Source organism: Chiloscyllium plagiosum, chromosome 31 (genome assembly GCF_004010195.1).
Source record: "Chiloscyllium plagiosum isolate BGI_BamShark_2017 chromosome 31, ASM401019v2, whole genome shotgun sequence".
Classification (NCBI taxonomy): domain Eukaryota; kingdom Metazoa; phylum Chordata; class Chondrichthyes; order Orectolobiformes; family Hemiscylliidae; genus Chiloscyllium; species Chiloscyllium plagiosum.
Window position 1 is genome coordinate 25,461,342 of NC_057740.1, and position 15,353 is coordinate 25,476,694.

General features: G+C 39.2%; 1 protein-coding gene across 3 annotated transcripts in view; it reads right to left on the minus strand.

Moving 5' to 3' along the window:
- Positions 1–1,743: 1,743 nt before the first annotated feature.
- LOC122565337 (casein kinase I) overlaps positions 1,744–15,353 on the minus strand; it is a 112,639-nt gene continuing 99,029 nt past the window's right edge. For all 3 annotated transcript variants that reach the window (XM_043721207.1, XM_043721206.1, XM_043721205.1), the window contains 2 exons: positions 8,048–8,154; positions 1,744–4,960 (listed from right to left, as the gene is read on the minus strand). In XM_043721207.1, coding sequence (XP_043577142.1) covers positions 4,906–4,960; positions 8,048–8,154 — 162 coding nt within the window. In that variant the 3' untranslated portion in view covers positions 1,744–4,905. The remainder of the gene's footprint in view (positions 4,961–8,047; positions 8,155–15,353) is intronic.

Consider the following 15,353-nt stretch of genomic DNA (forward strand, 5'->3'; position numbering starts at 1 on the left):
TGGAGTGGATAGGTGGAAAAGAAGATAGGCAGGTAGGACAAGTCATGGGGACAATGCTGAGCTGGAAGTTTGAAGTTCCAAGATGTTCCAAAGCTGCAAGATGTGTCAGAGCGTGCACATAGATACCACCATTACCACCTTGTACATGGCGGGTACTCACGTGACTCGGCCAACATAGTCTATCTTATACGTTGCAGGCAAGGATGCCCTGAGGCATGGTGCATTGGGGAAACCGAGCAAAGGCTACGACAACGGATGAATGGGCACCGCACAACAATCAACAGACAGGAGGGTTCCTTACCAGTTGGGAAAGTGGTCCAGGACATTTGACCTCGGACCTTCGGGTGACCATCCTCCAAGGTGGACTTCGGGACAGCAGCAAAATGTGGCCAAGCAGAAACTGATAGCTAAGTTCAGTACCCATAGGGAGGGCCTCAACCAGGACTATGGGTTCATGTCACATTACAGGTGATCACCATTGCACTATACACACACACACACCCTCACAGACTTAAGACACTCTACACTCACTACACACATACACTTTCTCACACTCACAACTCCCAACCCAGACAAAGACCCACATGCACACACATTTTGTGGGAAAAATTTGTACTTACAGGGTTACATTATACTTTGCTCAAAAACTGCATGCATTCATGTAAAACTCCATTATCTCACCTTTTAGATTAGAATCAATCTAAACATCATGGCATAGACAGAGAACACAGGGGGCTAACACCTTCAACATATTGTCTTGCTATCACCCATTGTTAACAGCTACCCGGAGAATGCAACTTTTAAAAAAGGTTTTGTGATTTACACATGAAAGAAGTGAAACTATCATGGTATTCAAACAAATGAAAGACTTAATCAATTTTTCAATGTATAATTTCAGTTAGATCACACTGTAAATTCTGTGTGCTAGGATTGAGCCCTCCCACTATCACAAGAAGAAGCGACTCTCCGAAAGCTAGTGTGCTTCCAATTAAACCTGTTGGACTATAACCTGGTGTTATGCGATTTTTAACTTTGCTGAGGTTAGTCACCTTTATCTTTACCTATCCCTCAATATCACAAAAATAGCAATAGGATGACTTGATGATATGGTCATGGGATCTTGCTACATTAAAGCAGTGACTACACTTTAAAATGTACTTCACTGGATTTGAGCTGCTTTGAAATTGTAAAAAGTATTACACAGCTGCACGTCTTTCTTCCATTCTTTGCATTAACTCAAACTAACAGAGACAGACGGATTATCTGAAATAAGAACAAATTAACTTTTGAACACAAATTACAGAACATATTTATGCTTTGGTTTTAGTTGGATATAATCAGACAAAAAAAAGATCAGCGCTGTGTTTGAATAGGATAACTCAAGTAACAAGGAACGAACTTAAGGTGCAAGTTGGTCAAGTTGCATGCTCACCATAGCAGAAGGAAGGGCTAGTTCCCAAGATCAGGATAAAATGGGAAGGAAGGAAGGCATGGATCCATTCATTTAACATCCTGGCTAACTCGAATAGGGAATCACATATTTCTTACCATTCCTCTCAAATTACCTATAAGTTTTCATGCTCAAATGTAAAGAAGTACATCTGCTAGTTTTGTACTAGATAGTACGGTGTAAACAGTATCCAATTGCTGCAAATAATTAATCTTAAGTTTTTGTAACATTTCAGAAAGTTTAGCCAACAGTAAAGAGTTTTACATCTAAAGTGAATACAATATACAAAAATATAAATTGCTTGTATTCCCTTTATTTGGTTCTTTTCACTTTTTACAGTCACCAAAATTAATGACAGCATACTGAAATTGCTCACGTGCTTGTTGTGGATAGAGACCATTTTATGTTAAGTGTTAAATTATGGGCAAAATACAGAATGCACAGGTCAATCTTCAGTTTTTGTGCTATTCTGAGCATTATGGTTCACCACAAAAAGGTAACAAAATCTGAAACATTAATACGCCTTTTAATGTTCACAATAATATCAATCATGATTATCGCATTCCAGACAATAAAAGACCCATCCTGGCAGAAAAGGCAGCAAATGAATTTTGCAAAACATTGCTCAGCATGCGTGGGTATCATTGCACTGCCTTGACATTTTTGAGACTCCTCTTTCTATCCATTTAAGTGGAAATGGAGATGATTCACAGTCAAACGTTTGCTCATTTCTGGCAGCTTAAACTACCCACATAAATTTTTGAAAGTCTATATACAACAATAAGTATTAAAATAAGGTATGACCGTCAACAGCCCACCAAACTTTAGGTTTATATTTTTAAAGATACACTCTGCTCATCACTTGACTCCATAATTTTACTGTCCAAGGGAAATTAAACATTGATTGTGCAGATTTGAGATCACCACTATGAAAGTGCATGTTTTAGGCAACTCCAAAATCAATTCTGCCTTCTCTCAGGACAGGTCTATAGTATCTAACTGTAAATTAGTTTATTTTGGGGGTGGAATTTAATAAAAGTACAAGTGTGCAATACTAGCCTCAACTAAAAACACCTTTGGGCAGTCTCATATCTGACATTTTGAATTCCCAATATTCGGAAAATGATAACAGCCCACAAGATATTTGTGAACACAATGCTTAACATTATTTTTTAAAAAAACCTACAAGTGTAATTCTCCACCTAAAATCATCTTCTATTTTAACATATGGAAAGGACCAGACACACCTGAAATTAGATTTCAGAAGTGCTTTAACCATACTGGCCAAACTAAGTCTTCAAATACTCAATGAGATTTTGGAAAGAAAACAAAAGGCAAAAAAAATTACTTCAGTTTATCTCCTTAGAAAAACCATTTAGAATTGTATTTCTTCATTAATATTTTAGCCCGATCCAAGAACAAACAAATTTCACCACGGCGACCAGTAACAGCTAACCTTTTGTTTCTGTGTTGGCCTCCCTCTTACATCTCACTGGCAAATGGACACTATCCACAACAACACTTAAGCATTCAAAAAAAAAATTAACCAACTAAAAATTCAATGTTACACAAAGAAAACGTTGCACGTGGTTGTGGATGAGTGTTTCTCTGCACCAGAAGTGGACCTCTTGTTAAGTACTGCACCAATGGAAACTGCTTCTGTAAAGACGACTCATAGTAAGGGACTTAATCTAAAAGCTTAGCTACGTGCAGGACACCAATGATTCACTCTAGGTTGAAGTTTGCAATCCAAACTTCTCCTGTACCTAGAGTCAACAAGAATCTATTGAGATGGATAATCAGTCAATAGCCCAGTCTTGTCAGGGGTCCATTTTAAGTACCCTAATTTCCTGAGAAAAACCTGCAGCCTTAAAACAAAAAAGGGAAATACAGTGGGCTCTAAAATGGTGTAACTTTTAAATGAAATGTCTTTCAAAGTAAAAACAATCGATTTTTGAAAGAAAATTGTGCATAAAATCTTTGTAGTTCGACACACCAAAAATATGGCTATACGATCATCATAGAGCACATTGAAAGCTATGGGTAAAATTGGTAATCAGTAAACTTCTGAAATGAAGACTTGCTACAAATTAATTTGTCCCATTTAAGACTAGCTGTGGCTTCCAATCCAGAAATTGAGGTACTTAGTCACAGTTTAGGTGACTAACTTTCCAAAGTAATTGAAACCTCAAGAATGTTCCTTGCTCTGATAGGCTTTCATAAATCATTGCTAATTTGTCCTTCTTCACTGCTCCTGTCTACACTGAAAACTTTTCAAAGTTCTTTTATCATTTTCATACTCAACAAGTTGAACTAGGTCAAGAATTTTGTCTTCCAAAGTACTTTTCTGTAAGCTTGTCAATGCCAAATGTTTTGAAATATTAAATCCTCTTTCTGCTTACCTGGTTCTTCAATTGGGTATTGCTGACAAAACCTGTGTGTTGATCTTTTATTAAATGGCATGACTATGGCAGAAACCTTCAACTATACCAAACTCTTACCCTATTAACTGGGTTGTTCTGCCAAGACCCAACATAAAAGTGCCTCTACTAAAAGGCACATCGACATACTGTGTCTGAAGTGCCCTTTTTGTCACATGATTCAGCTGCTAAATTTCGATGATGACCATCTCCAATTCACATACAGCCCTAAATGACATCTGGATCTTAAAAGCTCAAACTAGATCTGAATTTGAACAAGATTTCGTTTTCTGTGAACTATCACATTAATTCTACCCAGTTTAATAATGTAACTGTTTCACTTACATTTTGCAAACATTATTACATTTAAAAACATGCTACGTTTCCTACTGTTTTTGTATTCCCTTAAAAAGGTACATTTAGAAACAGTTTTTGCACAATCAGATCCAAAAGCTCTTACAAACTGTTATCGAAAGTGCAATTAAAGATAAGGAGCCTACAAGGTATTTCCTTATCCCAACAGTACCCAATGACAGTGACTACACCACGCATTCAGATTGATCAAAACAAAAGGGGGGAAAAAATAGAAAAAGGTTATCGCATGACTTGCGATTACATAACACTGGAGATGAATGAAGCATGTCGAGAGTTGAGTTTCAAATTAAATCAACATCATACAAAAATCTTGAAGTAATTCCTGCTATTTCCATTCTGGAACTTTTTAAAAACTTGAACTCAACACTGCCTTGATCCCACTGAGAGAACTAATCCTATTTAATGCACATTTCGGAGACGATGCTTTCGTGGACTCCCACAGTAAAGGAAGTAAAAATTTTGCATGGTGCATTTGCCAAGTCCACCAATAAGAACTTCACAGCAGAAAAGAGTACCAATGTCAGAAGCCCAAAATTCTGGGCAGAAAAGTCATGATCTTAGACAACAGCATATGTCTGCCACAAAAGAGATGGATTTCTGAATTTAGTATGACTGGAAAGTCGCAGAACACACACGTAAATCTCACAGCAGTTTCCAGAGTCACTTATGCCGCTGAATGGTTTTCCTCTTCCGCCTCTTGAAGAAACAACAGCACCTTTAAAAAAAAATTATTTCAAATCTTAAGAAATGTCACTTCTGATACTACCGAGGTTTTACTTTAAAGCAATTAAAAATGTTCTTATTGGTATCAGTCAAAATTTGACCATGACTAGAATCAGCAAAAGATACTGTATTTTCTGCTTTCCACTAATGAAGATGACAACTGACATTGTCAGGTAATGACCAAATGGAAAGAAAGTCAGCGAGTGTTGATTGAAGGATAATATTTCTGACCAAAAATATTGAGTTAATATATTTATGAAAAATAAATTCACTACCACAGGAACAGTGAAAAGCAGCTTTATGCACATAAAAATATTTTTATCCACAATATTAGCATTACTAAGTATTATCAAATGCTCTCGTGACAATTTGTTGTTAAAAATGGTAGAACACCAGCTGCTTCATCAGAATACCTTCTAATTCCTCAACTAGCCTCAATATTGCCTCTGTACTGACATGAGCAGGTCTTATGTTACTTGCGCCTTTCAATCACCAAGCTAAAACCATTGTAATTCATTTTGCATTAGATTAATACAATAACCTAGAGGAGAACTTTATCCCATGATTCTCATCGCTGAGGTTCAAATACAGTGTAGAAGTTAACCCACATGTCTGTGCTGGGTCCACTACTTCTTGTCATTTACATAAATGATTTGGATGTGAGCATAAGAGGTACAGTTAGTACGTTTGCAGATGACACCAAAATTGGAAGTGTAGTGGACAGTGAAGAGGGTTATCTCAGATTACAACAGGATCTGGACCAGATGGGCCAATGGGCTGAGAAGTGGCAGATGGAGTTTAATTCAGATAAATGCGAGGTGGTGCATTTTGGGAAAGCAAATCTTAGCAAGATTTATACACTTAATGGTAAGGTTCTAGGGAGTGTTGCTGAACAAAAAGAGTACAGGTTCATAGCTCCTTGAAAGTGGAGTCACAGGTAGATAGGATAGTCAAGGCGGCGTTTGGTATGCTTTCCTTTATTGGTCAGAGTAGTGAGTACAGGAGTCGAGAAGTCATGTTGCTGCTGTACAGGACATTGGATTAGGTCACTGTTGGAATATTGCATGCAATCCTGGTCTCCTTCCAATTGGAAAGATGTTGTGAAATTTGAAAGGGTTCAGAAAAGATTTACAAGGATGTTGCCAGGGTTGGAGGATCTGAGCTATTGGGTGAGGCTGAACAAGCTGGGACTGTTTTCCCTGGAGCGTCAGAGGCTGAGGGCTGACCTTATAGAGGTTTACAAAATTATGAGGAGCATGGATAACGTAAATAGGCAATAGGGGAGTCCAGAACTAGAGGGCATAGGTTTAGGGTGAGAGGGGAAAGATATAAAAGAGACATAAGGGGCAACTTTTTCACACAGAGGGTGGTGCGTGTATGGAATGAGCTGCCAGAGGAAGTGGTGGAGGCTGGTACGATTGCAACATTTAAGAGGCATTTGGAGGGTATATGAATAGGAAGGGTTTAGAGGGATATGGACCGGGTGGGACTAGATTCGGTTAGGAGATCTGGTTGTCATGGACGGGTTGGACCAAAGGGTCTGCTTCCATGCTGTACATCTGACTCTACTTCACACCAACACATTAACTAGGTGTTATCGAGGTGTAGAAGTTGACAAAATTCAACAGATACCCCGTATCAGATTTGTATTTTGAATTTGTATCCTCCATGACACACCTCTATCACAGTCCACATGCTAACCAATCAGCCCTCTCCTCTCATGAGAGAAGTGTTATTTTCCGCTTACTTTGCTGATTCTTGTGAATTGCCCGGATGAGTGCAAAATGTAAAGCTATGACAAACTGCCTATTTTTGAAGAATACATTAGGGAGTCAATTATGGTTGGATCTGGTCTAGCCTACTCATAGGTATGGCCAGTATACTTTAAACAACATGCTGAACATCAGCCTCTAATTTCAATGTGTTTTGTCAAATTTGACTAAATTCTCAATACTGACTTCTCGTATTTCATTTTAGGTATTGAGAAAGGCAGCTTGCAATGTTGCTCCAAATTTTCTTCCTATTCTGACAGGTAAGTAGCTATTTTTATTTAACATTGTCTTTAAACTGAACAGCTGAAATTAAAAATTTAATACGAGCGGGGAATAATGCCATAAATTCACATCTGACGACACACTGAATGACCAGTATTTCAATAGCATGGAACCACAAAGCTGTATAGTTAAGATGGTCAGCAATTCCCACAGACCAGGAAGGGAAAAATTATAGGGGAGGGGTGTGTGTGTGTGAAAAAGAGCGATCCTTGGTTACATTGTGAAAAGCCACAAGTGAACAATAACTTGGGACACAACTTAATTCTTGTGAATTTTCCAGTTTTAAAAGCAGTTACTATGGGAAAGGAGAAATGTTTTAAAGTGACAGTCTTGCATTGGAGTCCGTCCCAAGCGGTGTTGTCAGACTTGAGTTTCTCCAGCACTTTATTATTTTTATTTCAGATGTGCATTTACTTGCTTTTACTATAAGTAACTTCAAAATCAAGACATAGAGCCATTAAGAATCCCTATCTCTGTGGGTGAAGGTCAAAACTGCTTGCTTGAATTGTCAAAATGTCTCAGACAAATGACACACTTTAACATAACCAGTGCAGAAGGAAAATGATCTGAATGCCATGCATTAATAACAATCAACCCATTTAGAAACTAATCTTTCAACATTTAACTTGCAAAGCACAAACTGAAGGACTACTTTGCCAAACATCAATATACTGTATGTCCCTGTGTACACCAGCTGGAACAGAGTGTTAACAATGGTTACTGCCAGAGTCTTTGTAAAGCTGAATAAACAAAGTCAGCTTTTAATATGAATTGCAGCTGGCAAAATATGTGCAGCCTTTTCAAAAATTATTAGGTCTATTTTTAGCATGAATGTTGTGATCAAATGGATACCTTTTTGCAACCAACATTTAGAATCACACATGTGGGTTGGCCTGGACGTACACAACATATCTTTTATAAGCAAGTGGTATCGCTTGCTGTCGCTAAAATATACAATTACTGAAGACTTGCATTTGTTTAATATATACATGTAATTCATATTGGAGATTGGGAGAAATTCATACTTGGTATCATCTGCCACTTCAATTTCTGCTGGGGCTGTAATGGGTGCATTGGAGTGTCCTGCTGTGGGGTCATCTGTGTTAAGCTCACCATTTGTTGAGCTCACCACCTTAAAAGAAAAAGAAAATAACAATGTAATTTCCTGCTACTTATTTATCATGCATGATATACAGTATTGATCTTTTAAAGAATCAAGGAAAAATCTTTCAGTTGGCAAAACTAAATCATCCAAGTCACACTCATATTTTCATCCAAGAGAGAATAAAAAAGCAATACAGTTCCAAAGTACCTATTGGTAAAACAACAAATCAGGAAACAAAATGGAGATGAAAATGCTACAGGAGTATTCAATATTAGCTAATTATCACTCAACTTCATATTAGTCTTGAATAGATACCTGTAAACTAAGATGGAATCTATTAAAGGCAGTTCTACATGAAAAGAAAACAACTTTTATGAATAGTCCGGTGCTTCACATTAGGATAAAAAAAATTCCTGATGTGAAGGACTACATATTAAAGTTCCAATGTACATTGCAACATCCATAAAAAATTGTAGACATGAACTATTGAATTCTTAATCTCTACTTTATCGCTGTAGGAATCACTTAGCGGAAATCAGAAAAGTTGTAAGCATTGGAGGGTGCTCTCCAAGTGACAAGTAGATTTGAGTTGGTCAACTTGGGTCAGCCACTAAATGGTCATAATGTCAAGAATTCAGAGAGCTAAAAAGGACCCTGCTTCAATCTCAGGTTCCGGAAGAATAAACAAAATCAAGAGTTTCACAAGGTGCTAACCTTAGATTTTAATGCAGAATTGAGAGGAGTATTGCATTACTGGTAGGTTTACTCCTATTAGATAAGTACTGCTGTAGCGGAAGAAAAGCAGATAATTCTTGTAATTACATAATCACCAACCTCTTTTCAACCAGCATTACCAGAAAGCAAATTAACTGAATATATTCCCACTAAAAAATTGCTTTATCTATGATTAATTTTATTTACTGGTAGGAAGATTTTGCTGCTGGAAATTCTTTCAAGATACTCTCACACCTTTCAGCAACTGATTACAGGATCAAATTGGCAGAGTCTGACCATTTCTTGCCTAGGAAATACCAATACAAGATAGGGAGAGGCCAAGAGCTTAGCCTGTTGCTCATATCCAAGCACCTGGACTCTTACTGCAAAGATTAAAATCCAAACAGCAACTGTAGGACATAATGGATGTTGGTCTGCCTTCCCCCCCGTTTTGGTTTATATCCCCTCCCTTTTTTTTTCTTACCTTATTGCTTAATATTAATAAAAATATCTATATAAAAAAAAATCCAAACAGCATACCCCTGTGTAAGGAGGAAAAATTAACTTTATGCGGCATCTTATGGATTACATTATCTGTCTATTCTTGCACAAACTCAAACCCATACCTGCTAGCTGTTCAATGAATAGCTTCATGAAATATTGTGCTGTCCAGTCCATAATAGAATTTGTACGAAGATAGCAATTAGCAATAACAAATTAGAATAATATTATTTGTGGCACAATCAGCAATTCTTAAAATGAGGCAGATTCTAGAGCACTAATGATCAACTTTGCTGACCAGTTCATTTGATGGAAGCCAGAAGGGTTGACTAATCACTAGACTCTTCCCATCGGTTCCAAATAATCCGACAATCAAAATTTCCCAACATATAGGCAGATTTTAAGTTAGAAAAACTTTTGACAGCACTGGAAACTGTACTGCTGTACCTAGTTAGAACTCCAGGTTGGCTGACTTTTCCCAATTTATACACTCATACTGTTTCTTTAGCTAAGCTCATTGCATCCCTACATGTAGCACTGATAAGTTTCACAGAGACATGCAGAAACTTTTCTGAAGTGAATTGCTCAATTGTTAGTTTGAAACACAAGGGTGTTCTACGCAAACAAAGCACAATTTGAAATGTAAAAATTAAAATAAGAAAGCAGGCATCTAACGGACTATGTCAAAGTGGGTACTGAAGATCCTGGAGATCACAGTCAAGAATAGAGTGGTGCTGGAAAAGCACAGGTCAGGCAACATCCGAGGAGCAGGAAAATCTACATTTTGGGCAAAAGCCCTTCATCAGAAAAGCTCTTCCAGATGAAGGGCTTTTGCCCGAAACATTGATTTTCCTGCTCCGCGGATGCTGCCTGACCTATGCTTTTCCAGCATCGTTCTCATCTAACTGACTATAGCAGGGAATCTAATAAGCCACTTCAACGATTCACATATATGAACTAAAGTATCCAAGTGGCTGTTCGTACAACTTTAATGTGAGAATTCCTTCTCTTATATGAGGTCGGAGATCTTTAGGTGCCAGAGGAATTCAGTCATTAAATTTGGGCTACTTTGAATGCAATTGTGAAATGTGAGTAGAAGTACTTGGCTGCCTGATAAAATAGAGGGAAATATTCATTTACTTGATCAGATTAAACAATGAAAAAAACAGAAGCTTGCAAATAAACACTTTAGCACACCTTGCGCAAACAACAAATTCTCAACAGATGTGAAGTTTGCTGACCAAGACCAGAGAACAGTTGGTGCGAGCACAATTTCAGTCAGCTATTGCAGTTTTCCTCAAAGCTATTTCCAGTTGATTTTCATTAATTTTAAAATTTAGAGGGGTGTGTAAAATTAATGAGGCAAAAAAAGGGTCTTGGTGCTGGTTTTCCCAGTGTATTATGATCATGTGACCTGCACACTCTTTCAGTGATCAAACGCAGACTTTCTTCAAGACGAAATACGGACTGCTGCAAGAGAAAAACATATCAAATCATTTCTAGCTTATTCAACAACCACCAGGATAGCATCCAGCAACACAGAGGCAGGTTATTTGGATTTCTGTATATGGACTTTTTTTTTTAAAAAAAAAAGTAATTATTTAAGTCGTCTCTTTGCTCTGCCTTCCCCATAAGCCCAGCAATGACTGTATTTAGATCGTGCCTCAGATAACAATAAAAGTTGTAATGCTCTTCAAAGCCACTTCATTACTTCTGAAATATTACCACACTATACTATAGCAAAACACACCATTTTGTACACCACACTTTCACACACTAAAAAAATACAGATAAACTATGAATTAAACTAGAGGCTCCAAAATCTCCTTCCACCGGGGGCCCTTTCCAAAGCTGGAAAATTGATCTCTCAGTGAGAATTGCAAGGATTTGGCAGGGTGGAGGAGAAAGAGGAGATTGAAGGGAGAGGTTCAAATAAGGAGGGGATTTCATACAGAAAGTTCTGAGGAGATTTCGTTGTCTTTTTAAAGCCTACTGTTTTAAACTCACGAGTCAGGCCACAAGGATAGTCATTTAGATCACACCCACAATTTGAAAGATGTGCAAGGGTTTAAGCCTTTGCTATTAGTTGCTATTAGTACAGGATCATAGCTCCAAAGCAGCCATTGCTACCTCAGTCCTCAGCATCACAATTTCAGCTCTCAACTTTTACTTTAGGAAATTAAGCTGTTTTAAAGACATTCAATGAGAATAAAAGTTTTAGCCAGAACACCTGGCGAATTCCCGTACCCTTCTTCGAATAATACCTTGGGACAAATTTCATCCACCCAAGGAAGCAAATCGGATTCAGCTTAAATCAAAAATTGGTCCATCTGAAAACACATTCCCTCAGTATTGTGTGGAATGACTGTATCAGCTTAGATTTGATGCTCTCGTCTCCAAAGCTCACCTTGAGGCAAATCAACCAGACTGACTAAAATGGAGAAGGGGGAATCCGTAATGGAGGAAAGCAAAATAAGGAGCAAAATAAATAATCACTGCTACAAGACCTGAAGATACCCAGGCAGAAGCAGGCCATTTCGCCATCAAATCTGCTGCATCGATTCTACCTTTTCCCAATAACCTTTTATTAGTCAAGAGCCTCTCACTATCTTCACGACACTGAATGATTGGCCTTCACAGCCTGCTGTGGCAATGATTTCCACACATCTGGCTAAAGAAATTATAGCTGAAAATGTGTTGCTGGAAAAGCGCAGCAGGTCAGGCAACATCCAAGGAGCAGGAGAATCAACATTTCGGGCATGAGCCCTTCTTCAGGAATGAGGCTCCAGCATCTGCAGTCCTTACTTTCTCCTGAAAGAAATTATACCCTCTGGCTGAAAAAAATTCCTCATGTCAGTTCTGAAACGTCACCTCTTTACCCAGAGTTGTGCCCTCAGGTCCTGGTCTCTCCTAGTGCAGACATCTTCTCCATGTCCATTCTACCCAGGCTTTTCAGTATTTTGCAAGGTTCAATGAGATTTTCCATCATCCTTCTAAACTCCACTGAGTAGACAGGCAGAGTCATAGAACACAGAAAGGTCCTTCGGCCCACGATATTGTGCCGAGCATTATTCCTAACTTAAAATAACCTAGCCTACGCATCCCTCAATTCATTGCTGTCCATGTGCATGTCCAGCAGTTGCTTAAATGTCCCTAATGACTCTACTTCCACCACCAGCGCTGGCATTTCATGCATTCACAACACACTGCGTAAAACTATGACCCCTCGTGCCAGTCAATCCTGTCCTGGGGAAAAGTCTCTGGCTATTGACTCTATCCATGCCTCTCATTACCTTGTATACCTCAATCAGCTCACCTCTCTTCCTCCTCTCCAGAGCTTAGTCAACCTCTTTTTGTAAAGCAAGCCCTTCAGTCCAGGCAGCATCCTGGTAAACCTTCTTTGCACCCCCTCCAAAGCCTCTGTACATGTCCTATAGTAGGGCGACCAGAACTGGACACAATATTCCAAGTGTGGTCTCACCAAGGACTTTGAGAGCTGCAGCAAAACCTCGCGACTCAAACTCTATCCCCCTATTAATGAAAGCCAAAAACACCATATGCTTTCTTAACAACCCTATCCACTTGGGTGGCAACTTTGTCGGATCTATGCACTTGAACACCAAGATCGCTCCATTCCTCCACACTGCTAAGAATCCTGTCTTTAATCTTATATTTAGCATTCAAGTTCAACCTTCCAAAATGCATCACTTCGCATTTATCCAGGTTAAACTCCGTCTGCCCTCGATACTATCAATGGCACCTCCAACCTTTGGGTTATCGGCAAATTTACTAACCCACCCCTCACCTTCCTCATCCAAACCATTTATAAAAACTACAAAGAGCAGAGGCCCAAGAACAGAGCCCTGCGGGACCCCACTCAACACTAACCTCCAGGCAGAATACTTTCCATCTAGAACCACTCTGCTTTCTGTTATCCAACCAATTCTGAATCCAGACAGTCACATTTCCCTGTATCCCATACCTCGTGACTTTATGAATGAGCCTACCATGGAGAACCCTATCAAATGCCACATCCACTGCTCGACCTTAGTCAGCCTGTCTTGTCACCTCCTCAAAGAGCTCAATAAGATTTGTGAGGCATGACCTGCCTCTCACAAAGCCATGCAGACTGCCTTTAATCATGCTATGCTTTTCCAAATAGTCATAAATCTTATCCCTCAGAATTCTTTCCAAAATCTTGCTGATCACAGACGTAAGACTGACTGGTCTGTAATTGCCAGAGATTTCCCTGTTCCCCTTCTTGAAAAGAGGAGCATTTGCCTTCAAATCCTCCGGTACAACTTCCACAGAGAGTGAGGAAGCAAAGACCTTCGCCAGTGGCTTAGCAACCTCCTTTCTTGCTTCCTGGAGCAACCTCGCATGAATCTGGTCTGGCCCTGGGGACTTATCAATTTTAAATGTTTGCCAACATTTCCAGCACATCAACTTCATCAATCTTTATCTGTTCAAACCTGTTTCCGAGCTCCTCAAAGTTCTCATTCACAACAAGGTCCCTTTCCTTAGTGAAAACCAAAGCAAAAAAACTCATTTAGGGCTTCCCCTATATGCTCAGACTCCACGCACAAGTTCCGTATGATATTCTGAATTGGCCCTACTTTCTCCCTGATCATTCTCTTATTCCTCATGTACAAATGCCTTTGGGTACTCCATAATCCTTCGTGCTGAGCCTTTTTTGTGCCCCCTCCCGACTCTCCTTAGTCCATTTCTGAGCTCCTTTCTAGTAAGCGTGTAATCCTCTAAAGTTGTGCTAGATCCTTGCTTCCTCCACCTTATGTAAGCTGCCTTCTTCCTTTTGACAAGAAGCTCCTCTGTTCTAGTCAAAGGCTCCTTAATCTTACCCCTTCTTGCCTGTCTCAGAGGAACAAATTTGTGCATCACTTGCAATAACTGCTCCTTAAAACAGTCTCCACATGTCTGTTGCGCCCTTTCTGTGGAACAATTGCTTCCAGTCTGTACTTCCCAACTCCTGTTGGATCCCAACTTACCTTGTTAACTGCTCATTTCCCTCTTCAAGAATATGGTAAATGTGAGGCAGTTATGGTCACTGTCACCATTTCTCATATGACAAGTCTTTCATTCTCTGGATCATGCTTGTGAACCTCCTCTGGACATTCTAAGACCAGCATATCCTTCCTTAGATATGAGGCCCAAACCGCTCACAATATTCCAAAATGTGGTCTGACCACAGATTTAAGCCTGCTTTTGTATTCTAGTCCTCTTGCAGGGAATTCTAACACTGCATTTGCCTTCCTAACTGCCAAATGAATCTGCTTGATTATCCCCAAGAGAATCCTGAACTCTGACTTCAGATTCCCGAAGCTAGTCTCCATTTAGAAAACAGTATATGCCTCTATTCTTCCTACCACAGTGCAAAACCTCTCACTTTCTCACAATGTGTTCCAACTGCCATTTCTTTACCCACTCTTTGGCCTGTCCAAGTCTTTCTGCAGCCTCCCACTTCCTCAACATTGTGTTCCTCCACTTATCTTTGCATTAACTTAACAATACCTCTCAGTTCTATTGTCCAGATCTTTAATGTGCAACATGAATCGTGGTCCCAGCACACTTTCCTGTGAATGCTATCTTCAAAAAGACACCTTTATCCTTACTCACTGCCCTCTCCCAGACAGCCAATCCTCAAATCTATGCCAATACCTTGCCCCTAAATACCATTGGCTGCCATTTAGTAGCCTCCTGTTCAACACCTTGTTAAAGGTTTTCTGGAAATCCAAACAGGTTACGCCCACTGGTTCTCCTTTGTTTAATTTGTTCATTACCTCCTTGAAGAATTCTAACGTGTCAGACATTACCACCTATAACACATCAAACTGTGTTGACCCAGCCCCATTTACCATGCACTTCTAAGTGATCTCAACCTTAACAATAATGGATTCTAAAATCTCACCAAAGATGGATGCCAGGATAAGTGGCCTATCACATCCTATGTTCTGCCTCCCTCCCTAAATAGGGATGTTACAGGAGTCATTTTC